This window comes from Cydia splendana, chromosome 19 (assembly GCF_910591565.1).
Source record: "Cydia splendana chromosome 19, ilCydSple1.2, whole genome shotgun sequence".
NCBI classification, from domain to species: domain Eukaryota; kingdom Metazoa; phylum Arthropoda; class Insecta; order Lepidoptera; family Tortricidae; genus Cydia; species Cydia splendana.
This window is the reverse complement of record NC_085978.1, coordinates 2,329,251-2,355,221: the sequence shown is the minus strand read 5'-3', so window position 1 is coordinate 2,355,221 and position 25,971 is coordinate 2,329,251. Positions and strand designations below refer to the sequence as shown.

The 25,971-nt window shown below is 41.7% G+C and overlaps 1 protein-coding gene across 1 annotated transcript in view; it reads right to left on the bottom strand.

Moving 5' to 3' along the window:
- Positions 1 to 25,971, bottom strand: part of LOC134800353 (nuclear receptor corepressor 2-like) — a 112,294-nt gene that overhangs the window by 39,461 nt on the left and 46,862 nt on the right. Inside the window, exons 3-13 of the mRNA XM_063772852.1 lie at positions 24,480 to 24,675; positions 18,625 to 18,744; positions 17,632 to 17,799; positions 16,784 to 16,951; positions 15,394 to 15,519; positions 12,989 to 13,196; positions 9,600 to 9,762; positions 8,850 to 9,159; positions 8,689 to 8,815; positions 8,367 to 8,513; positions 7,819 to 7,933 (exon numbers count right to left, since the gene is read on the bottom strand). Coding sequence (XP_063628922.1) covers positions 7,819 to 7,933; positions 8,367 to 8,513; positions 8,689 to 8,815; positions 8,850 to 9,159; positions 9,600 to 9,762; positions 12,989 to 13,196; positions 15,394 to 15,519; positions 16,784 to 16,951; positions 17,632 to 17,799; positions 18,625 to 18,744; positions 24,480 to 24,675 — 1,848 coding nt within the window. The remainder of the gene's footprint in view (positions 1 to 7,818; positions 7,934 to 8,366; positions 8,514 to 8,688; positions 8,816 to 8,849; positions 9,160 to 9,599; positions 9,763 to 12,988; positions 13,197 to 15,393; positions 15,520 to 16,783; positions 16,952 to 17,631; positions 17,800 to 18,624; positions 18,745 to 24,479; positions 24,676 to 25,971) is intronic.

Genomic DNA, 25,971 nt, shown 5'->3' with positions numbered 1-25,971 from the left:
TCACATGCACAATGGCACATAACCGACCCTATAAAGACCTATAGGTACCATCAGCCGTAAAAGTGCATAAATAAATAAATATTAAAGGACATTCTTACACAGATTGACTAAATCCCACAGTGCATGGTGATTTTATCAATGAATTCATTCATAATTTCTCCATGCAATTTCGCAGCTCACTGTACCAATGATACAATCTCTTTAACAACTCAGCTCGATAATTAACAATAGGTCAATTAACTATTTCTAAGCGATTGCCAATCATTTATTTTACGATGTTAGTATGAAACAGAGCCAAAGTTGATGACTACATAAAGCACAGCCAATGTCAAAAAGATGTACCTACCTAGGGCGACACGGACTGCAACCCTACGAGATACAGAGGATTACGGCCCAAAGAATCTGGAATTTCCTGGATTCAACGGGCATTAGTAGTGAACTTTAAAGGGCCGTCACAATAGATCACAGCTTGGTCGACGTGGCACTCAAAAGCCCACAACACCCCAATAATAATAAGCACAGCCAAAGCCGCGCGCCGCGCTAGTCTGCCGTAATGAATGATTAAGGGGCGGTGCGCAAACGCGCCACGGCAAACATCATTAGCGGGATCCGCCACTCTTTTAATTACCCCTCCCCCGGGTAGGGGGGATTGGGATTTTAGGCTGATATCTAGTGGATTAACAGGATATGTCAGACAGATTTTTTCTTAACTTAAACCTTCTTTAATAAATGGATACAGATTTTTTTTTGTATAAAATATCTTCCTTGAAAATGGGATAAAAGATGCTTTGACGAAAAAACGAAAATTCTATGTGTTTTCTATTCAGAATGACGTGACGAGCTATACTGTTCTGTGTATGTTCATACTTTTTTCGCACTGTACATTCCGTTATGAAATGCATTTAAAAATAATGGGACTCCTTTTCTGGATCGAAAAACTGGGCATAAAATCTTCCAAATATAAAAAAATTGTGAACAATTTTTTAAACGGCCCAAAAACCTGATTGTATGGGAAAACTAGCCCATTTTGCCCATTTTTAATTAATCCATTCGTTAAACACTTCACTGCCTAACTTTAGGGCCAAAAGTTTAAGTTTAGCATAATAAAGATTTTATAATTTTATCCTCGCAATATAATATGCTGAACGGGCACCACCAATCAACGCGGAGTATTTGAACATCATTAAAATCTGACCAATTAACAAGTAACAACGTAATCACGGGGGTGAAGCCAATCAAATTAATCCCGAGAATTGGGGTTCCATGGCATGGGAGGTAGAATCATCTGTTAATATTCATATTTTGTTTTTTTGCTTGCTGTTTTTGGACAAATAGCTGTAATGCACAAGCGACGCAAAATCGGCGTGTCGCGATGGTAATGTTTGCAAAATTCTTAGTGAGTATGATTTTTTTACAGCAAAAGTCTGCCTTGTACAGTCAGCAGCACAAGTTGCTAAGCGGGCGAGGTGTTCAAAATTATCTTGACACGCTCTTGTTCTCTTAACAATAAAGTCGCGTCAAGATCATTTTGAACACCTGGCCCGTTTAGCAACTTGTGCTGCTGACTGTACCATCGCCCACACTGTTAATTAAACTGTCCATCGGCGGACCTTACGCCTTTTGTAATAAGGTCCATCGATGGACAGTTAACAGTGTTGCTGTTTGTATGAAAGTGGTCACTCAATAGGATTCGAGAATTGGGCGGTGTGTTATAAGCCTGTCCGATTTCTAAGATCAAGATCGCCATAGATTTAGAGCGGTTTCGCACTACGTCCGATCCGAATCCGATCCGAACCCGTGAAAATATGGTCCGTAGTAGCCGTAGAACTAGTGCGTAGAGATCGGATCTAGTGCGTAACTTAATAGAAATAGTTTTGCGGCTACTACGGACCATATTTTCACGTGTTCGGATCGTATTCGGATCGGACGTAGTGCGAAACCGCTCTTACTATGGCATACTTGATCTTAGATTTTAGCAAGTCTCGATATTAGAAATGTTCCCGCCGCCACGAATACTTGTAAGAATGAATAGTCTTTAAGGATTCTAAGATCCGCCAGTTCTTCAGTTTGATATTCAATTAAAGTTAGCTAATCTTAGTTTTAATTTTATTCTAGGTTCGAGTTAAAACTATATTCTAGGTTCGAGTTAAAACTATCACTAAGTTCACAAATCAATAAAACTACGTAAAATACCAAGCAATAACGAAACAGACATAAAAACGGCCAGAAACCCGCACCGCAACGATTCTTGTTTAGATTTTTCCGCAAACACGGCGCCATCTTTCTAATTGCATTAATTAAAGCGATCGACCGACAAGCAAACAGACGTTTTTTGCCGATTCCAAACTTGGATTGACTGCGACGCATTTCTGTTTGAACAGTTTTTGAAGGCTGAATTTGTAGGTTTGGATCCTGGTGCGCGGGGAAAAAAATGTAACGTACCTGTCTTTGTGGAATGCTGTCATATTTTTAGAATAGTATAGTGTAAATGTTAAAAATATGAGGACATATCTTTTTCGTTTACTTAGCGCAATAAAAGGTTTAAAGTTTTAAACCAACTAAAACTGAAAAGGAATGTCAACTTTGGTACAGTCTCACTAAAACATAATTAAGCTTGAAGTTTTCTTTAAGTTTCATGCAAAAAGGCTGAACGGTATGAGTAAAAATTTGGCACACTGGTAGTTTATAACCGAAGTCACCAGTTATGATTTTGGCATTTTAGCACATTAGGTACCTAGGAGGGTAAAACGAGAGATGTAAGTTTTCTGCGCGGTCTATGTCACGGACAAAAGCTATTACATTTGTATAATATAAAGAACATAATTTAACAGGAATCAATTACTTTTCATGTTCACAGACTTAACAGAGAAAAAGCTTGTTAACATAAGATCGTCAAAGATGTGTGTATCGCGTGTTGACAATTACTTCTCTGATTACTTATATTTGCCCGCCCCGCGCGGGGGAACGCGTTTGATTCCTGATATTAATAAATAAGAAACAAACTTGATTTGCTATGAAGTATTTGAACAAATTAAATTATTTTTCAGAAAATATTTTAATTTGTTTTTATCAAGTAGAAACACTACTATATAAATTATAAACTGAAATAAATGTCATATACTAAGGGGGCGCCACAAGCCTTCAGTAGGAAGTGCATATACTTGGAAAATTTGACTAATGTCGCTGTGGCCCGGTGGCCGAGTGGTTCAGGCACCTGCCGCGATAGCAGAGGACGCTGGTTCGATTCCAGCCTGGGGCACTGGAGGCCTTGGTCACTTTTTCTTAGTATATGACATTTATTTCAGTTTAAAACTTGATTTGTCTTGGGCCTTGAGTGAATACGGAAAATAAAATGGAGTTTTTGCGAAGAAACTAAAAGAGCGTATACACCGTGTTTTTATTGAATTCCGTTAACTTCGGGGTATAGTTTAGTACGTTTATAAGAACTAAATGGCATAGTTAATTTTCAAAAAAAAATATTTTTTTTTTCTTTTTTGTTTTTTTTTTTTGTTTAAAAAGTAATTAAATGTAGCATATAGCGTTGTTGTAACACGGGCATTACATTTAACTCAACCAAACAATTGAAATCTGTGACATATCAATGTCATTTCGTACATCAATCGACCGAGATTGTACTTAAGTTTAGTAGCAAATGTATGAACTCATTCTAAACACTAATCAATATGTAAGCCGGCCCTAAGGCAAGTGTACACGCTTGTAGAGGCCTTATAGGAAAAAAATAAATTATGGATTATCTCCGAAATGGACTTAATTAGAACATCGGTGTCTTTGAGAAAGTTACTTGATTTAAGCTCAGGAATGCACCCTTGAAATTAACGGAAATCAAAAAAAACACGGTGTATAGGTAGGTAGGTAGATATTTTATTGAATGCCCATCAAAATTTACTTTGGTGCATAAAGTACTTCATCTTATACCTTTAAACGAGCAATTCTTGTATATTTATTTATTTATTTAGGGGCTCTCGGAAACGGCTCTAACGATTAATATGAAATTTGCTATATGGGGGTTCTTGGGGGCATAAATCGATCTAGCTAGGTCTTATCTCTGGGAAAACGCGGATTCTTTATATGTTTTCCGAGCAAAGCTCGGTCTCCCAGATATTAATACTTATGTGTTAAAGATCTGGAGGTAACGAAACGCTAATCAATCTGTCGCACTTATATGGAAGAGTGATAGGGAGACATTACCGTTTCGTTTGCTACGGCCTATGGCGCAAGCGATTGGCATCTTGGCTAGGCTCCCTGCTAACATATACATGTATCGATTTTACATGCGAATAAAGCAACATTTATAGTTCATAAATTTTAGACATTCAGATCATATCTATAAATTAACTATACTTACTCACAATTTAGTACTTTTCGTTGCTGAACTAGCTTCACAATCTCATAAATGAAAGACCAACTTATACAACTAATTCATATCCAACATTCAACAACCAGCTGAATTAATATCGCAATTAAATGAACTCTTTTAAAATTCAAGCGAACTCAATAAAAAGTATAAAAGCCCGCAAAAGGCGGTCGGGGAGCGCAAAAAACCATTCTTCTAAAATAAAAGATTGAAACGATTAATATGGGAGATGAAAAAGCTAGTTATGGGCTATGGCGAAGCTCATAACGCGAGTGAAGGCAAATATGAAGAGGCGGGCTCGCTAGTAGGATGATTGCTTTACGTGTTTTGAATGAGGGACTGAGGGGAAATTGTTTTTGACGAGGTAACTTGAGGAGCAATTTTATAAGACACCTTTGTAATTATTGAGTTGTTTTTGAGAAAATATCATTTTCACGTTGTGATTGAAAGGAAATTGGGTAGCTTGCGGACTAAATAATGAAAGTATGAGGAGCTAAACAATTTTCAGTGTTCCGTACAAAACTTTGTTCACGGAACACTTATTAGGAGACGATATCGTGTCAAAGCGCAGTACTCTAATATACAGTATACACCGTGAGGTTGAAATAATGATGTAAATTGATGTTTTATTATTTTGTTATAATAGACGCCAAATAAATCCTAATGCTTAGAAAATTGTGCAGTGTGCACAGGATCTTACGAAGAAAACGAAAAGCATAATGGCTTGTCTGAACGTAGCTGTAAACTTATAAGATGTAAGTAAAAGTCTTAGTCAACATTTTATTACTTGATTTTGAGTTACAGGACAAAGTATGTATCTGAAAGTTGATCTCTTATAATAAACTACAACAATACATCTTATGATCCACTTTAGCGGCCTCGCGGTCTCCGAGGGCTGTGAATAATTCATTTCTCGCTGTTGACTCGTCGTAATTAAAAAGCTGCGGTATTCGCGGCAGTATGGTTTTATTAGTTGCCAGTATTTGTGGTGGTGATTGGATGGATTGTTTCTTTTTTCATTGTTTGCGGGTTTGTGAGCGGTTGGGGGGTTAATTTTAACTCGGCTGACGAGGGAAGGGTTGTTTTTCAAGTGTATCTAAACATATTCAGATACATTTCTTTGTCAGGGACTTTAAATATGTTCTACACAATATTTAACACATAGAGATGTTATAAGATTCGTTTTAGGTGTCCATGTCCCTCAAATTTTGTAGTATACTGGAAAAAAAGGTATCGATCAAATACGGCTTTAAAGATAGCTACAAAAGAGAAAAACAAAAAATAACGAAATAACCCATCGTTGTGTTAAGAACAAAATTACCTAGAAACATTCATTATGTTATGTTCATATTTCAACACTTACAACATTATTAAAACACACACTTCAATTTTATTCTACCCTAATCCATCCATTCTTAACGCTTAAAATTACTGAGATGTGTATATTTTTTGACGCCTTCAGTCAATTTGCTCAAACTTTAGCGCAGTTTATTGCTTCAAATATCTGGAGACCGAGCTTTGCTCAGAAAACATATAAAAACTCAGAGATAAGACCTAGCTAGATCGATTTATCGCCCCCGAAAACCCCCATATAGCAAATTTAATCGATATCGTTATAGTGTAAACAACTTTATTTACGGTATTTGACACATTATGACTGACGTATATAGAGATGTAACTAACGCAAATCGATTGTCACAGCAAGCGATTACGATTGGATGGCACGTAGACTGAGGTATCGAATTGTGACGTATAATGAATTTTTATTTGAGATTTAAATAAAGCTAGAATTATATGGTTTTCCCGCAAGCTACCGGTCGGTCGGTGTATTTAATACACCGACCGAGTAGGTCGCACCCATTGTCAAAATTGAAACTAACTGGGGATCTATTTTAAAGTTTATTTATGTTATTTCTGTGTCAAATTTGTTGTCTGTTAAGTGACGATAAATATATCCATATTTACAGTTAATTATCCACCTTTTCCTTATTTTTATTAAAAGAAAAATGAAAAATTCATATCGATTTACTTAGACGACTACCGATTCATAACGATGGTGTTCGGCCAACCCTAAAATTAAAAAAAAAAAGACGTAGAACGTAAACGTTCGCAGTGCAGTTGTTTTCCTTTGTGATTTCGATGTGCAAAACATTTTACGTAGTGTTGCTGTAGTGAGTGACAGACGTCAAATACCGTAAATAACGTTGTTTACACTATAGAGCCGTTTCCGAGGTATATGTATATATCTGTGGCCCTAGTGAATAAGGGTACAAGTTACAGGCAGCGCAGTTGTAAAAGGGCGTAAGTTCCACGTAACACTTATGCCCTTTTACACCTAAGCTGCGCGTGACTTGTACCCTTTTTCACTAGGGCCACAGATATAAATACGATATATGTATAAACAAGAATTGCACGTTTAAAGGTATTATAGATAGATAACAACACGTAACAGATCTCTGGTAGATCTTATGTCCTTGCAATACAGTTTACAGAAGGTCAATACACTATTCAAACGCAGCTACAAACCTAAACCACGTCCTTGGTCCTAGTAGCGACCTCTACCGACTTTCAAACGTCTTCGAACCTGCCCATACGCTCCGTATGCCATCTATCGGCCTCTATTACATTTAAGTTGAGGTATATTCGAAAAACATGTCTATCGTATAGTATAAAGACTGAATCACAGTGGTAGCGCCATCTAGAAGTTAATACAGGAGCCAGTGGTTATAGAGTGCCGTTTCAGTTTTGAAATTTCATTTTAGTGATGGTTCAAGTACTAATCGCCTCCAACAGATGGCATCACCGTTGATACTTAAGGACCTAAAAGGGAGCGTGAGAGAACTGTAGCAGGCAGCACGGGAGCCCACCAATTCATTCTGATTTAGGTCACAAGGTGGCAGTTCCTTCAATGGGCACCGCAAGAAAAAATCGTGCCCCCGAGTTAGACCCGACCTAGATACAGCGCCATAGGGAACGAAATGAACTGTAGGGGGCAGCACAGAAGCCCTGAAGACCTGAATCGAAAGTGAATTCTTTTCGCTTTCGATTCAGGTCACGAGATGGTAGACCCTCCAACACACACGATATCTATTGTTACCTATCGCATAATTCATCCCCCATCCACTATTTCTTCTGATACTTACACCTGTACCACAGTGTAAAAAGTAGGTAGGTAACAGTGGACCGACGCCTGTGATGTTTGCGTAAATGCCGACACCGCACAAGAACACAGTAAGGTCACAGACTTTTCGCACTTAAATTAGGTAATAACATTTCAAATAAGACATGCTACGCTAGCCCTGTAAGTAGTACCGAGCTCCTAACAATGGCGATGTATGCAGCTCGGGTGCGCGCGACCCACCCCTCGCCCCTCGCACCCGGCACGATTGCCTGACTGTGCCTATATTGAAAAGTTTCTGATAATTATATTTTAAGTAACTCACGGGGCGGGTTGCAGTGGCGCCGCGGCGGGCTGCGCGGGTATTAGACTCGCGTCCTGCCCTAGCGCCTGTTGCTCTTCTATGCTCGCCTCCTTGTCCGCTGGTCGCGCCACCGTGCCTATCAAAGCAACACATGTATTAGAGACAATAGTACATTGTGCAACGAGGGGGGGTAAGTGAAATTTTGGGAAACGAGGGTGGGAATAAAAGACCCCAGTTTTAAATATTCTTACCCCCGGAGTTGTAACACACACACTGTTTTTCATCACAAAGGCAAAGAAAAAAACTAAATTTTAAGCAAAATAATTCTTAAATAGGGTGACACGTCCAACATTCGTCCGCAACGTCGTTTCTTGACAGGTTCGTCATCGAAGGCACAGACCTATTCGGCATTCAGCCACGATTGAAAATTACGTAAAAATATTTTAAACCTCTATTAAATTGTGAACTCTGACAGACGGACAGCCAGACAGACGCACGAGTGATCCTGTAAGGGTTCCGTTTTTTCCTTTTGAGGTACGGAACCCTAAACATAAAGAGAGATGGATTACCTTGTGACCGCTGTAGCCTGGTGACGACGCCGGCGGGCAGCTCCGGCTCGGGCGCCGGCCGCGGCGGGTTGCCCCGCGCCGTGCGACGTTGCCGCGGCTTCCGGAGGAGCTGCTTGTAGTTCTCTCTCTTCTTCGATAGGTAGTAAAGGGAGATGGATTACCTTGTGACCGCTGTAGCCTGGTGACGACGCCGGCGGGCAGCTCCGGCTCGGGCGCCGGCCGCGGCGGGTTGCCCCGCGCCGTGCGACGTTGCCGCGGCTTCCGGAGGAGCTGCTTGTAGTTCTCTCTCTTCTTCGATAGGTAGTAAAGGGAGATGGATTACCTTGTGACCGCTGTAGCCTGGTGACGACGCCGGCGGGCAGCTCCGGCTCGGGCGCCGGCCGCGGCGGGTTGCCCCGCGCCGTGCGACGTTGCCGCGGCTTCCGGAGGAGCTGCTTGTAGTTCTCTCTCTTCTTCGATAGGTAGTAAAGGGAGATGGATTACCTTGTGACCGCTGTAGCCTGGTGACGACGCCGGCGGGCAGCTCCGGCTCGGGCGCCGGCCGCGGCGGGTTGCCCCGCGCCGTGCGACGTTGCCGCGGCTTCCGGAGGAGCTGCTTGTAGTTCTCTCTCTTCTTCGATAGGTAGTAAAGGGAGATGGATTACCTTGTGACCGCTGTAGCCTGGTGACGACGCCGGCGGGCAGCTCCGGCTCGGGCGCCGGCCGCGGCGGGTTGCCCCGCGCCGTGCGACGTTGCCGCGGCTTCCGGAGGAGCTGCTTGTAGTTCTCCCTCTTCTTCGATAGGTAGTAAAATCTGAGGACAAACATTTATTGATTTATTATAAGCACATTAACAATACTGCACAGATTTAAATCCACAAAAAAATCCTAGGCTTTGACGACGGGGCAGCCCTACCGCAGCCCTAGCCCTAACCAACCACTATTAACCAAATCTCTTCATACATGTATTTTTTCCTTGTTTTAGTTTAACTAAACTTGTTGTGTCTATTAATATTAACTAGCCTTGGGTTTGCAATAAATACGAACGCTTAAACCAGCCATTTAAGATAACAGTGTAGTAATATCGCTTCGGAAAGTTTCTAAACTGTTGAGATTTCCACACGGAATGATTTGTAAACTTTTCACATTTTTGCATGGGGATTCAACATTTCCATTCCCGAAAAGACGCTCTTTCTTTCCTACGAAATTTGTAGGGAAGGCTGTACAGTTTAAAGAGGAAAATTCTCATCTCACCTGACACAATCCCCGACACTCTTTCTAGGCAGGAACGAGGCTATCTGGACGAAGTTCTTGGGGTGCTGGAGGTACTTCTCCTTGAACAGGTCCCGCTCTGGCGTCGTCCAAACGTTTTTATGTTCGAGCTCCTTGTGTTCCGCCTCCATGTCCATACACCGCCCTGGGAAAGAAAATAATAATGTATTTTTTATTTAATTTACGTATCGCCGAAATAGGAATTGTCAGTCTCATGTTACTAAACATTAATAGTACATTGTGTATTAAGGGCGGGAAATAAGAAATTACGAACGAGTGTCAATTTTAAGCCCGACGCGAAGCGAGGGCTTAAAATGTTCACGAGTTCGGAATTTCTTTACCGCCCGTGGCACACACAATGTTTTTCATCACACTTGTAAGGAAAAAAAGGAGAATTAATAAAAACAAACTTCTGTATAAAACACTTTTCCGCCCTAGGGCGGAAAAAATCTTTTCCGCCCGCAAGCCCTACGTGTAAATAAGTGTTTTTCATCACACTTGCTCGGAAAAGATTTTTTCCGCCCTAGGGCGAAAATTTCAATTTCCCGCCCGCAAGCCCTACGTGTAAATACATCTTTTCCGAGCAAGTGTGATGAAAAGATACATTAATTGAGTAAGATACGTAAAATCTAAGACAATTTCGTGCTTCAAATTCAGGTAAACGAGATGGCGCTGTACAGCTCCATACAATTTGCGATAACTCTGATTGACAAAACTTGACGTTTGACAATTCAGTGACAGCAAAACATATGGCGCAGTACAGCGCCATCTGTTTTGGATGTCAAACTAAGGGGCACGTTTTTTCCTTAGACTTTACCTCTCTATTACAATCAGTTCTCTTTGCTAAACTGTTATAGCTTTGTTCGCAACACAACACAGCATGGATGACAAACTCGGCAGCGATCCTCTTGTTCCTGGCATTTAATAGTATTTTATACAATTGTGATATAATAGAAAGCTTTTCACGGTACTTGTTCGTCGAGTACCCTGTTTAGGCCACGAAGCTTGTACGAAATTGAAAAGCTTGATTAAATGATTATTATCACTATTCAATTCAATTCATTCATTCTATTCAGATAACATTGAATGATATGATCCCATTAATGTTAATAAATTCTTAAAAATAATGTTAGTACTTAAATGCTAAATCATATTTTACATTTAAAATTATTTCATTAAGTTCAGGACAACACACATGATCAGCAATCATTTTTCGGATGCTGTTCAGTCTGTCCCTCGTTCTGCTCATCAGAGACGTTGCTTTTTCCGCAAAATTGCTGCAAATCCATCGGTGCGTGACTCCGCGAACATGGTGGATGCGCTGCAGAATTTATACAATAACATCGTATACTATACTTTTTCTACGAGTCAACTAAAATATTTTTTCTACAATACAACCTAAATTTTGTAGATAACAATGTAATACGCCATCTTGAGCGAATGGGAAGTGATCGGCGGTGAAAAGAGCGTTTGAGGGAAAACCGATAGGACGCCGCCCGGTCGGGCGACCTAGGTATCGATGGGCGGATGTGGTGGACGCTGATCTGCGCGAGCTCCGGGTTGAAAACTGGCGAGAAACGGCACAGGACCGGGATCTGTGGCGAGCAGTCGTGTTGGAGGTAGGGTTACCAGATCCAAATCTGGGATTTCCTGACAACATTCCTGATTTGGGAATTGTTTTCCTGACGCTCGTATCGGTGACGGGGGGGGGGGGGGGGGGCTAATCATAAACGATAGAGTTAGACCAAGAAAAATCTGCAGAGATTCAGATAGCCCACGCAGTGCATGTGTAACTCTATCTATGTATGATTGATACATTGTTTAAATTTGATTTGTTTTGGATTTATGTAAGTAAATTTGAATAATGTTAATGCTGTCTGTTAATTCACTAAAATTCCTGACATTTTCCTATTCCGGCCGCATTCCTGACAAACGACCAACCCTGAAATGTCAGGAAAATTCCTGACAACTGGTAACCCTAGTTGGAGGCCAAGACACACTTTGGGTCGTTGCGCCAGAGGAGTAAGTAAGTAGTAACAATGTAATACACAAAATACATCAGCGCATTATATGAAATAGCGCGTTGATCTGTTTGGTTCTCGACCGCGGCGTCAAGTGATTGGTCGAATTCATTACAGTTGACAAAAGCGTTTCGATATGAGACATTGTGTACAAATAGAGAAAAGTATGCGTTTACAGTTTGGTATACGAAGTCTTAATTCAACCATTAAAGTCGACGAGTAGAAAAAGTATTTATTTACGTATTTCGAGTCATAATAGCCCGTAGCCATGGTTTTTTAAATCTCTTGGAACTTGCTATAAGTGGAATTTGGTGATGAGGGAAGGTGCAAGTTTGTTATAATATAGAGTGTTAACACGTTGCCTGCCCACCATACTGCACCTACAGTATTGCTCCCACGCTAAATAGAAATTTAAGTGAGCTTTTGATCCCACCGGTGAGGCTCATGAGCTCATGACAGCCAATGTTTTAAACTTTTGGACGCCAATGACCGATATATCCGAACCGCAGGTCCAGCGTCAAAGACGGATTAATCGGTCACAGACTACAGAGCAACATAGACCAACGAGAATATGCATAAAGTTCAATTTCAGTTTTGACACTTCGGTGACGTGGCGTATGAGTGACAGCTTTTGTGTTTGACACGGCGGCGAAAAGGTTAAAGCATCGAATCGTAGCGATATGCCCTATTTCGCTGCCGATAGCTAATGATTTAGAAACATTCAGACAAATGACTTAGTATTTGCAAAGAGAATTTAAATAGAGGCGTATTTTCAAAGTAAATTTTGTAGTTACAGTAAATTTTCTGCCATCTTTCGACACATGATTAAAACTTTTAGAACGCCAAAGTTATGGCACCATTTTTTCGAGAGATGGCGCCACCTTTGGCCTATACTCGAGTAGATGGCGACAGTTTTTGATATTTAACAAATTTAACATTGCATTTAATACTGCCAATAAAATTAATATGAATATGAATATAATATGCTTCCGATGTAGCCCACAAGATGGCAGAACCTACTATGCACAAGGAAACGTACCGACGAGAACGGTAGATGGTAGCACTTGCTTTGGCAATGATGTGCACATATATTTCCGATTCAGCCCACAAGATGGCAGACTGTCCAACGCGCACGTTCCCTATACGCCTCTATACTAGATTCTCTTTGGTATTTGGTATTATTATATAGTAACACTCCGGGCTCCGGGTTGAAAACTGGCGAGAAATGGCACAGGACCGGGATCAGTGGCGAGCAGTCGTGTTTTAGGCCAAGACACACTCTGGGTCGCTGCGCCAGAGGAGTAAGTAAGTACCTATATAGTATTTGGTGCTACAGATGTAGATACTCACGGTTTGTATCTTTATAGACAGGGGCGGGATCTCTAGGGTCCCTGAGTAGCGGGGGTACAACAGTCAACGACCTCATCTTCTTGACCTCGTGCTCCTGCTCGTGGAGGCCGTCGGCGATCTCTTCCAGTTCCGCCTCGGACTTCACGCGAGCCCCTAGCCGGTTGAAGCGCTCTCGCTCCTCCCGCTGCTTTCTTAGCTCGGGGAAAACCTGGGGAATTATTTATATTATTAAAATGTTATAGGCAGTAGTTAGGCAGAAGGGGGAGGACCCCCGCTCCGAGTCGTTTCTGGTGCAAAGGCTATCCATAGCCATCCAGCGCGGCAATGCCGCGAGTATTATGGGCACTTTTGTACCGGAAGCGTCTAGGAGCGGCAGCAGTGTTTAGTTAGTAACTTGTGTGTGTTTAGTTTGTAAGTATGACTAACTGTATGTAAAAAATGTTACTTTTAGATACAATATTTTATTGACAACTGTACTTTTCTTTCCCATTTCGGCCCCGTACAGTCAACTGTGAAAATATGGGTGTAGACAACTTACTGAAAAATATGTCCCAACTTACTCAAGTGTAGGCAGACCAAAAAAGCGATGGCTCGATGTCGTGAAAGCAGATATGAGTGTGAACGGGCTCACACGAGACGACGCCCAGGATCGCGCAAAGTGGAGGAAAGCAAGTTGGAAAGCGGACCCTGGCACATAATAAATAATAGTACTAGGTACAGAAGACTCACTCTCTAACAAAACGCGTCTGTTGCGATCAGCACATATATGGCCGCTAGGTGGCGACAGCGCCACGCGCGGCTTATGGCAGACCCCAAAATTGGGGCCGAACGGATGTACTTTTAGCTACCTGTAGCAAAGCGACGAAATCGCGGAGTGAGCCACGCCTGACCCTGGCAAAAGCCGGGATAACGCTAGGTAGAAGAAGAAGATATCCCATAGTTCTTAATTCACTGACATAAGAGTTATGGGACATATATTTTTGAGATGATTTGTACACCCATATTTTTGCAGTTGACAGTACATTAACCTATTAAACTATTATTCATAAAACTTTACGGGCCTGATTTAGTTAAATTATGTTTTATCCCTTTCTTACAAATACATAAGTCAAAATGACAGGTAAGGACAAACGATTATTAGCTAATTGAGGTTTGTAGCGCGTTTATGAATAAGGGGGTGTATCTTTAGGTATTTAAATAAAAGTATACAAACAATTTGTAAATTTTCGGGTAGTTATAACATTTATTGGTTCACCGACCAATTACAAAATCGCCTGGATCAGTCACTGAACGACCGGACTTTAACCTACATTATTTGATCGTGTAATGTTTTCATCTACCCTCAACTGGCTTAAGGAGCCATTTGAGGGTAGATTTTGTTTACTTTTATTTAAATACCTAAAGATACAGAGTATAGGTTATCAAGGGCTAACATTTGGCGATCTAGTTACGACAAAACGAAAGCGATATGGCGGCATTATATTCTCATCAGTAGCCTTACCACGAGTTTTACACTGACATATTCGCTAGCGCCTGCGTAACTTACTTTCTATACATGTCGCTCGTATTGGCATATTAGTGCGAGCGAGATGTATAAAAAGTAAGTTACGCAGACGGTAGCGAATAATTCAGTGGTGCGGCTCGTTGTAACTCGTGGTAAGGCTATGTGGCTTGGCATGACTTCGCGTTTTAGTATTATTTAATTTATTTTGTGTGTAGTTGTTCTGTAGTAAGCGGTGGTGGCCGAGTGGATCTGACGTCCGACTTTCAATCCGGAGGTCGTGGGTTCAAATCCTGGCTCGTACCAATGAGTTTTTCGGAACTTATGTACGGAATATCATTTGATATTTACCACTAGCTTTTCGGTGAAGGAAAACATCGTGAGGAAACCTGCATACATCCGCGAAGAAATTCAAAGGTGTATGTGAAGTCCCCAACCCGCATTGGGCCAGCGTGGGGACTATAGCCTAAACCCTCTCGTGCTTGAGAGGAGGACTGTGCCCAGCAGTGGGACGTCCTCCCCTCCTCGCGTCGGTTTCCTCAATGCTGAGGGTCGTGACCATCTCGTCGAAATAGTTTTGTGTGGACCACTCGGCGCCACACACTTCTATCTGCTGCCTCGTGAAGAGCGTCGTGTACGGTGGTGTCGAGGGTGGTGCGAACCTGGTCAGTCCAACGTATCGGGCTTCTGCCCCTAGGTCTGTTTCCTTCCACTTTGCCAGTGACCACTAATTTTTCGAGATTATCGCTACTTTTCCTGGCTATGTGTCCGAAGTACTCCAGAATCCTTCGCAGGCAGGTGGTAGAAAGCCTCGTCTGGATCTTGAGCTCCTGAAGAATGGGACGGGACGGGAGAGTGGGACGTATAGAGGCTAAATTATTATTATTATTTTATTTTTAGTTACCTTCTCGAAGAACTCTCTGTTTCTCGCATCCTTCGCTTTCCTCTTCTGCCCCTGCTCTATCCTCTCCACTCTTCTCGCCCACTCTACCGCTCGCTTGCTGTACTCTTCCGCTAGCGCGTCTTCTCTCTGAAACAAGTGAGACAACAAACACATTGAAATATAGTTCCATACTTCTTAATTAGAGTAATTTTCGTCAAAAATCCCGCTTTAAAAAACTATTTATTTTGTTTTAGAATATATTTTATGCTATTCGTGCACTCTGTAAATAATGTATATAATGTATGTTTGTATTTCTCTATGTAAGTGAATTGTAATATTCTTTGGAGAAATTACTTCTTAAACCATATTTATTGCCGACTGTACTAAACGCCCTCAAAGAATTGGACTCATTAATTCTGATTGTGATTTGATTCAGATGTTGGCAGATACTTTTGACGCCTTGTTTCATCTATGACGCTAATACCAAAGAGGATTTGAAGAAGAGAGTTACTGTCATGGTAAATTATGTAGCTACAGTTCATTTACTGCCATCTTTCAACAGAAGATTAAACCTGTTTGAACGCCATTTGATTTTGATCCTTATTCTTTAACTGATATGTGTTAACTTTTTAAATATTAATATTCTCGCCATCTACTCGAGCATAGGCTGAAGGTTGTGGCGCCATCGCTCGAAAACATGGAACCATACCTTTGGCCTATAGTCGAGTAGATGGCGTGAATACTAATATTTAATAAGTTAACACATATCACTGAAAGAATAAGGATCAAAGTCAAATGGCGTTCTAACAGTTTTATGTTCTGTCGAAAGATGGCAGTAAATTTACAGTGGCTACATAATTTACTTTGACAATCCGTCTCTATAGACTTTATTCTCTTTGCTAATACTATTGATGCTCACTGTAAGCTGTAAGTATAACAATTTTACGGTTCTCTTATTTATCGCCGAAAATGGTATGCCCGATTATCACTTCCCAACTCACGTTTCGCGTAATTGTATTTCGCCGAACTTTCATTTCCCAACTTATCAAATTTGTAATTTTTTATTTGCCAACTAGCTGGTTTGTTAGCCCCAAACTAAACAAAGCTTGTACTATGGGTGCTTGGCAACGATATACATACTTATAGATGTAGATAAATACATACTTATATACATAGAATAGTGCTTACCTCTTCAGCTTCGAGTCGTAGCCGGCGAACATGTTCGACGAGCCGTTTCTTGAAGCCGCGGTGCTTGCGGATGTTCTCGTGGTAGACCTCCGTCTCTTGGGGCTGGTTGTACAGGGGGTATAACACTGGTGGGCCGAGGTGCGCTAGGACTGCAAGACGTGAGTGACCACCAGAGAGAGTGACCACTAGAGACCATATGCGTGAGTGAGCACTATACACGTACCTTCTCAGCCTCTAATCGTAACCGCCGAACATGTTCGACGAGCCGTTTCTTGAAGCCGCGGTGCTTGCGGATGTTCTCGTGGTAGACCTCCGTGTCTTGGGGCTGGTTGTACAGGGGATAGAGAACTGGCGGGCCGAGGTGCGCTAGGACTGCGTGAGCTGACGCCGCCTGAAATGGAAAAAAAAAATCCAATAAATATTTTGAATAATGTCACACTAAAGCAGGGCTCTCCAAACCCCGGCCCACGAAGCGTTTCAATCCGGCCCGCCGACAGCGTTCCAATCCGGCCCGCGGGAGCCAGGCTCCAGGGGTTCAAGCCCTAACAGCAGCAACCAGATACAAGGGTTAATGGTCTTCTAGGGTTCTTACTAAATTGGAAACATATTCTACAATAGCGTAAGTATTGAACAACAATCGCGGAACGTAATGGTAGACGATCAGTACCCACTCCACATCATAAACTTTAAACTTAGTGTCATTGGTTACGGACAGACACAAATATGTGAAATTGTCAACACGCCTTTGTCAAGGCGCTAAATTGCGTGTTCAGATATTTATGAGCACCTCTGCCGCTTCGATATAGGGAGCGTGCATGAACTAAGTATAGGAGCACAGAAGCCGTCAGATGTTTGCCGTGTGGCGTAAATGTGAAGTTTATGCTTCCAATTCAGCCCACAAGATGGCAGACCCTCCAACGCGCACGGTCCCTATATCTGACGGTCTAACACGAGTTGCGTTCTCGCGCGCGACTCCATACATCTAGCGCGACGTCAAGTATGGACTCGCGCGCGCGAACGCAACTCGTGCTAGACCGCCTGATGGCGACTGGACCAGTACCCAGGACCTACCTTTTTCCGGTTCTCCGCGTATATGTTCTGCGCGAGACTCCGGTGCCGCGGTGGCGCCTCCTCCGGCTCGGCGGCGGCCGCGGGCTTGGTGGCGACCTGCTCGAGCTCCTCCTGCTTCTTCTTAAGCTTCGCCAGCATCGCTTCTGACAGCGCCATCTCTCGGTCCACCTGGAATTAGGGAAATACACGCTCGTTACTACAAGAACTATTGTATAACAGAAAAGTAATGAACAGTGAATACATTTTTCACCATACGCCCATGTGACGGTAGCGAAATGGCCAAGCCACATATTTAGGGCCAGTTGCACCATCCACACTTGACAGACTGATCAACGGCAATCGGCCGACAACTATGAAACTTCCCATATAATAAAAAATTGCGAAAGCTTTAACGGTGACAGACAGTTTGGTACAACCGACCCTTAGACTAAGGTGTAGAGTTTGTGAAGTTGGGGCTTGTAGAGTTAGGGCGTGTAGAGGTAGAAGCTTGGATCTACATGAGATCTGACAACTTTTTGACAGTGCGAGCCATATGGTCTCGTAAATTGTATGATTTGGATCAAGAAAAAGAAGACATTCAATAATCAGGCTAGGTCATGCATCTCCTGGCCTATCTTCATCCTAGGTGATGCGGAAGCTCGTCTACTCCTCCACCGTGGGCTCGGGGGGGTGGGGGGGGGGGGGGGAGACACTCCACCGGTAGCTGTCCACCGGCTCCTGGAGACACGTACCTTTGAGATCTGCTGTAATTATGAGCTCATCCTTGGTGGTGCGGAAGCTCTGCTCCTCCACCGTGGGCTCGGAGGGGGGAGACAGCACCTCCATCGGTAGCTGTCCAGCGGCTCCTGGAGACACGTACCTTTGAGATCTGCTGTATGAGCTCATCCTTGGTGGTGCGGAAGCTCTGCTCCTCCACCGTGGGCTCGGAGGGGGGGTTGGGAGACAGCACCTCCACCGCCCCATAACTGTCCACCGGCTCCTGGAGACACATACCTTTGAGATCTGCTGTATGAGCTCATCCTTGGTGGTGCGGAAGCTCTGCTCCTCCACCGTGGGCTCGGACGGGGGGTTGGGAGACAGCACCTCCACCGCCCCATAACTGTTCACCGGCTCCTAAAAAACAAAACATATGCATCATCAGTAAAGAAACCTTTTGCGAATGTTTGGAAACAGAATACCTACACTTATAATATAACACTTTAAACTCTCGCGTTTTGTAAACATATTTAATTACACAAACGGGTCTACCGCGATATAACAATGAAATTATGTCGCGGTAGACCCGTTTGTGTAATTAAATATACCTACACTTGTTTTAATTGTCAGACGGTATTATTTTTGGGGTTCCGAGTTTCCGACGTCAACATTTATACAATAAAACAAAGTCCCCCGCCGCGGCTGTCTGTCTGGATGTATGTTCGCGATAAACACAAAAACTACTCAACGGATTTTCTTGCGGTTTTCAGCTATCAATAGAGTGATTCTTGAGGAAGGTGTAGATGTATAATTTGTTAAGGTTTACCCGTGCGAAGCCGGGGCGAGTCGCTAGTTCCTTATTGTTTTGAAATGTCTATCTTTCTATCTGTGACTTAACCACTTTAACCAGTACCTACAAAAAATCTGTAACTTGGCTTAACCCTTAAATGCATAGTGATGTATTTATACATCACGACATAAACATCAAATTTTATGCATAATTAAACAAATTATATTTGTTCTTGTATATTATTTCAATAGTAAAACTAATCCATTTTCTGAATTATTACATAAATTTACGCAGTATTTTAATTTATAAATATTACATTTTTAATACAGTTGCTCACAAAGTGCTACTTTACGTAGCTGTTTAGCGTGCGGAAAGTTGGTTATGTCGAACTAGTGCTTTTTACTTTTCCAATATTTTTAAATTTATACTTGTTCCAATTCACGACTACTTATTGATGAGTGTTAATATTAGTTTCCTTTAAACGTCGTAATCAGCATAAAAACCTACTGTTAATGTAAGAATATGAAAAATATACATATTTCATATTTTAATACTTACCTCTTCATCATTATAACACGTTTATTTTTTAATATTGAATATTGAAAATTCCGTTCTTAATAAGGTGTCTGAATGGAACGGAATAGCTGCCAAACGCCCATAGATATAATATACTTAAAGACGACGTCTAAGCGAGCTGTCACTGTTACCACTTTTGTTTAGTGTACGATTAACAATGTTTTACTTATTTTTTCGCAACTGTATTAAAAAACGTCGTTCGATACACGTGCGGAAATGTCATTCTTCACTCGTCCCGAGTCTTCCCACTCGCCTGCGGCTCGTGGCAAGATATCTCGGTACTCGTGAAGTAATGACATACCTTCCGCACTAGCATCGAAATGTACTATTGTTTAAAGACGAAATGTCGGAAAACTTGGAAAAACCTGGAAGTTGATGATTTTTAGTATGTGATTTTGGGCAGATTTTTCGGGGTATGTAATTATTTTATATTTAAAAACTTTATCATAGGTATATCACAAATAGTGTACCTTTCTAATGGTAGTAAAAAAAATCATTTATATATTACTGTAAATTGCATATTTATATAAATATGATTTAGCCAATTCAACTTCTAACACTGATTTCGCAGTGAAAATCGAAGTTATTTTTTTTTTACTATTTTTCCTAGAATCTACAAACAATTATGTGATACATATATAAATTTCGGGCAAAAAGAAAAAATCATGCATTTAAGGGTTAATTTGCTTCTACCCACACACATACCAAAACATATCCAGACAAATGCAATTTTATTTTGTTTTGAAAAAATATTAAAATACAATGGAATATAAGGCCTTTTTTTAGCCTTTGGACTCTGGTCTTTGAATGAATTTATTTGCAAGCGACATGGTTATACAGATGTCAAATTAATACAATTTACAATAAGTCGATGTGCGCTCATATCTCGCCAACAATACTAACCCCCTTATTCATAAAACTTTACGGGCCTGATTTAGTTAAACTATGTTTTATCCCTTTCTTACCAAAATGACAGATAAAGACAAACGATTCGTAGCTAATTCAGGCCAGTAACGCGTTTATGAATAACGCCATAATAATACATTATACTCCTAATACATGTATTAAAATCAACCACCCTGACAAATTTAGTGTTAAATTGAATTCTTGAATAAACATTTTAGTCTAGACTCTAGAGTCTCGTCACATGTTAGGTATAGTTGAATTATCGAGAAGATGGAATTGCATTTGTAGTGGTTGTATGCTGATAGTACAAGAAAATAGAAAATTCAAATATAGAATGCCTGTAAACAAACAATACTACTACATATGTAATTCCACGCTCTCGATGATTCAACTATAATCCTTCTAACTACTCCAAGGTTAGTCTTTCAATATTCAATTATTAAATAATAACTGACAGACACTAAAAAACATTTCTTATTGCAGTTAAAAAAATAACACACTCAAAGCAATTGAGAACTCACGATACAGCACTTGAGTTTCTTTTCAACACAATTAAAATGCTTTGGTATCGGCCTTCAGCGTTGTTTACCCGCCCGTAATGACATAACCAAATTAATATGTCCATTGACTTCGTGACATTGACATTATTAACGAGAGGTCTTGTGCGCATAGTATCAAGCAGTGAATAGGGAATATTACGTTAAACTCTGCGTAGGAGGTGAAAATAGCACAAACAGTAAACAAACCGCCTTGATGCATCAATGTCATATTTATTCGTAATAAATAACCTGTGAAAACTTTTCAGAAACTGTTTAACTGACGAGCCTTCCAACAGTCCAATTAGCGTGGCTGCAATCCAAAATCGGTCCGTGAATGTCAAAAACGTACAATGTCTAATATTAGGAGCCATTTGGAAGGCTCGTCAGTGGCCTGCTTTAGGCATATTATATTTGAATGAGGGTTTCCGCGATCGAAATTTTCACTAGATGGCAGCACCGTGATGAGACGTCTTTAGGACAGCTGCTGTTAAAATCCACCAATAAAAAAAAACAGTTAAACATGATTGGTGGATATGAGTAATTGTGACAACTAGCTGTCATGTAGTGAAAAACTCGATCGCGGAAACCCTCATTACAGTCATTAGTGTCATTACTCTATACTTCTATACTATAGTATAGCCTCATTACTCTATCTATTAGTATATGGTTTACGGTTTGTGCTAGTGCTGCATTCTGGCGGCAGAACATTGAACAGAACTTTACGAGGCAACGGCGAAACAAAATTAATTACACTGATACCTACATGGTAAGCGATTACCGTCACCCATCACCCATGGACACCCACACCCGCAACACCAGACTCTGGTGTCCTCAGTCTGAGGGGGTTTTAAACTAATGCCGGTGTCTGGTATTTATGTGGGATTAGTTTATCGAGCGGACCCGTCAATCTTTAAGATGGATCCGGGAAAGTAAGACTACCCTTAGGAAAGGGATGCAAAGACAGTCAGTCCTCCTTTTAATCGTGTCATCAATAACTAATACATTTAATTTTTTTTAAATTCCTGTAAGTAAAAAAAACTATTTTAATGCCAAACATAATTTGGGAAAAGAGGTGATACTCTTCAAACTGCTGGGTCGATTTCTATCAAACATAGCTCAGAACCACCGCAAGGAAACTCGCTTTCACTCAAAAAAACTGCATCGAAATCGGTCAATTCGTTGCAGAGCTACTATGCCACAGACAGACAGACATTGGCGTGAAACATATAACACCTCTTTTAGAAAAAAAGCTTCCGGCTGTGTCAAAAACTTTCAACAATTTCAACAAGTCATGGTCAGTATGACTTATCACTTTGTTTCTAGTGTTTTTGTTGTGTCCGTTCAGGGTCGGTTAAAACAGAGGTCAGAACACGGTCATGGTCGTGCCCTTGGTTCAACTACTGTGCTATGCATGTACTGTGTTGCATTAGCCAAATTACGTACAATTGTTATTGGGGAGGTCGTCGATTGTTTTAAATTGGGTTTTATAAGACGCTTGTGTTCATTGGTCAAGTTGTACTACTTTGTTTAGACTGAATGCGCTTGTGGCGTCTCCTGTCACTGTCAACGTCGTGCCACAAGATCTAGTAGGTAGATGGCGTTAGTACAGCGACTTCCATACAAAGAGTGCAACATTCTATGAAACGCCACACATTTCCTAGATCGCGCTTACGGAGTTCTGAATGTCAGCTGCAATATATACAAAACCCGCTTGTAAACACGTTCAAGACGCGTGATGATATAATGATTTGTATGGAAATGCAATACAAAATGTACAGCGGGCTGCAAAATTACTTGTAAACTTTATAAATGGATTCATTTCTTCAGTAGCCATGCTATTTTACGGCTGGTGACGGTCAAGAAATTTAATTTCAGTACCATTTCGTACCTTTCTTCGTCATCATGTATGGATCAGAGTGTTGGGAGCACAGACAAAACATCCTCCAGACTTAGCATAGTCGTGCTACCCCCTCTGCCACGCATACGGTAATTTTACTCCATGTCCGAGTCGAAAGTGTCTTTGTGTGACGTCCGTGTATTTGAACGGACCAATCACGGCACGGGATTTCGCTCACCTCGTCCCGCGCACCCCCGCATTTTTGGCATCATCGGTTGCATGAAATAATTGCTCTAAACTCGGTCTAGAGGATTCCTAGTCTATGGTTGGGAGTGACGAGAAACGTATTACGAATGAATGTGGAGGGAAGTACGAGAGAAGGAAAACCGAGGAAAAGTTGGATGGATGGACTGTGTGAGAGATGATATGAAACAAACGCAAGTAAATGATGAAATGACGGCAGGCGACAGAGAGGTGTGGAAGAGAAAGACATGCTGTGCCGATCCCAAGTGAAAGGGACAAGGGCAAGAGAATGATGACCAATTTCGTACCTTTGTCACAGTGACAATAGTATGAGGTCCGTAGCGACTTTCAGAATCAGAATCAGAAGAACTTTTATATTGATTGTCACTGTGGCAAGGTACGAAATGGTACTGAAATTAAATTCTTTGCCTGTACTTGTATTTGACAGCATGAAGGTACCACACATACAGCATACAGCTAAAAATTAAATGTGACAATATTAAAAAAACTTTAGAAACACTGATAATGTATAATATTTACACGTGTAAGCCATTTTCATTGCTTTTGAGTGTATTGTAATCTGACTGACATCTGACATCCGTTTCCTGCAACCTTGACCAGGTCACGTAATCTCTTATCAGTAGGTCGGAATGTCGTAACGTTATATCAGTTTCGTCACATAATGTAGTTTTAGGTAAGCAATGAGAGGAAGCTAAGGAATTCAGAAAAATACTTACCAGAGGGCCACGAAACGCACGTTCCGAGTATTTTGTATTTACGCTTGACGCTGACGCCGACCGCCACACACTGGTTGTATTGTATCCAATGTAATGCGGTCGGTTTGAGGGTCGAGCGTGCGTTTTGTGGCCGAAGGGTTACGGCTCGGCCACGACATCGAGCGACTTGCGACGTCGGGAGCGATAACCATAGGTTGGAGCGTGACACAGCGATCGGACCTTTCGCTCCAACCTATGCATATGGTTATCGCTCCCGCCGTCACAAGTCGCTCGATGTCGTGGCCGAGTCGTTAGGCCGCGGACTGGACGCGAGCGGCGAGCGGCAAATCAAGATCATTCATACAGCCTTACGGCCTGGCCACGACATTTCGCGACTGGCTTCGGCTAAGGCGAAAACCATAGGTGGGAACGAAAGGTCCGACCGCTGTGTCTCTCTCCAACCTATGGTTGTCCTCTTAACCGAAGCCAGTCGCGCAATATCGTGGCCAGGCCGTTAGGGATGAGTACTCGACTCGATGACTCACCCTAGTATCGACCCTGAGCGGCTGGTGGCGCTCGGCGGTGAGACGGATCTTCTTGAAGGGCGGCGGGTCCGCGGGCGGCGGGTGGTGCGCGGGCGGCGCGGGCGGGGGGAGGTAGGCGGTGCCCAGCAGCGACATGCGGGTGCCCGCGCGGTATTCGCCGACAGCGCCGCCGCCGCGGTAGTTGCTGTCCCTGGAACTGTTGAAGGTATTGTTACGATTGATATACAATGAATATTTTGGGGAGGATCTTAGGTACACAGCGCAACCTAGCCCCTAAGTAAAGCTAACTATGGATACTAGGCGATGACATACATAAGTACATAACTAAGGAGCAAATATTTTGTGATGACACACAAATAAATGCCCTTAACGAGATTGGAAACCTCCTTCTTCGTAGGCAGGGTCTCTGCACTACCGACGTACCGACTAGGTTAGGAAGCCATTAAAGGTTACCAATTGCACTAAACCCAGCAGCAACGGCCGGTGGTATCACGGGCGTTAGTGTACGGCCTCAGTGGCGAGCGTCCAGCGGAGCGGGCAGCGTCAAAATAAATCTGAACACCGTGTACTAACACCGCACACACGACGCCCCACTACATGCTCCGCTTGAGCGTCCGCTCTCTACACTTAGGGTCGGTTGCACCAAACCGTCTATCACCGTTAAAGCGTTCGCTAAATTTATTTTAGGTACGGGAAATTTCATACTTCACTGCTGTTTGATGTTAATCAGTCTATTACAAATACAAAAATACAAATACAAATACAAATGCGTTTATTTCATTACTTTTTACATAAGTTCTTAGGTATAGTGTAAGGGTTAGGTAGGTAATTAGTCCATCTTAGGTATAAGGAGTAAGTAGGTAAGTATTAAATGTGCAACTGGGCCTTACACTTGGTCTTCGGTTGACGTCGCACGTTGCATAAAGCGTCACATTGTATGGGAAGACAATCACATATAATTTCTAACATTACAACCGGTGTGTGCACCGATGTGTCTACGCAAAGAGCTGAAACGGGGCTTTTACACATTTCGTTTGATATTTAGCCTTACCACAGCTTGTCACTGACATGACACTGACATATTCGCTAGCGTGTGCGTAACACACTGACTTAATATTAGAAATAGACACACAGAGCGGAATAAAAACGTCAACAAAATGTGGGTCAGAATGACATTAGCGGAAAATTTGCATTGATGATAAAAACGCTTACGTAAATTTTGAGTCAAGATAAATATTTTGTACGGAAAAGAACTTACTGTCGTAAGCATTAAGTGTCAAATTTGTAAACATTAGTACCAACACTGTTAAAACTTTTAAGTCCGATGGCACTAAACGTAACGTCACCATTGTATTTACGTCAAACAACGTCAAACGAGAATAATGAACGAATAGAGTCCCTTTGGTACATTTTAATAGGTATTACTGTACAGAAAAATCAAAGTAATAAATGAAACAAATTTAATTTGATCGGGAGTTCAAATAAAATTAAT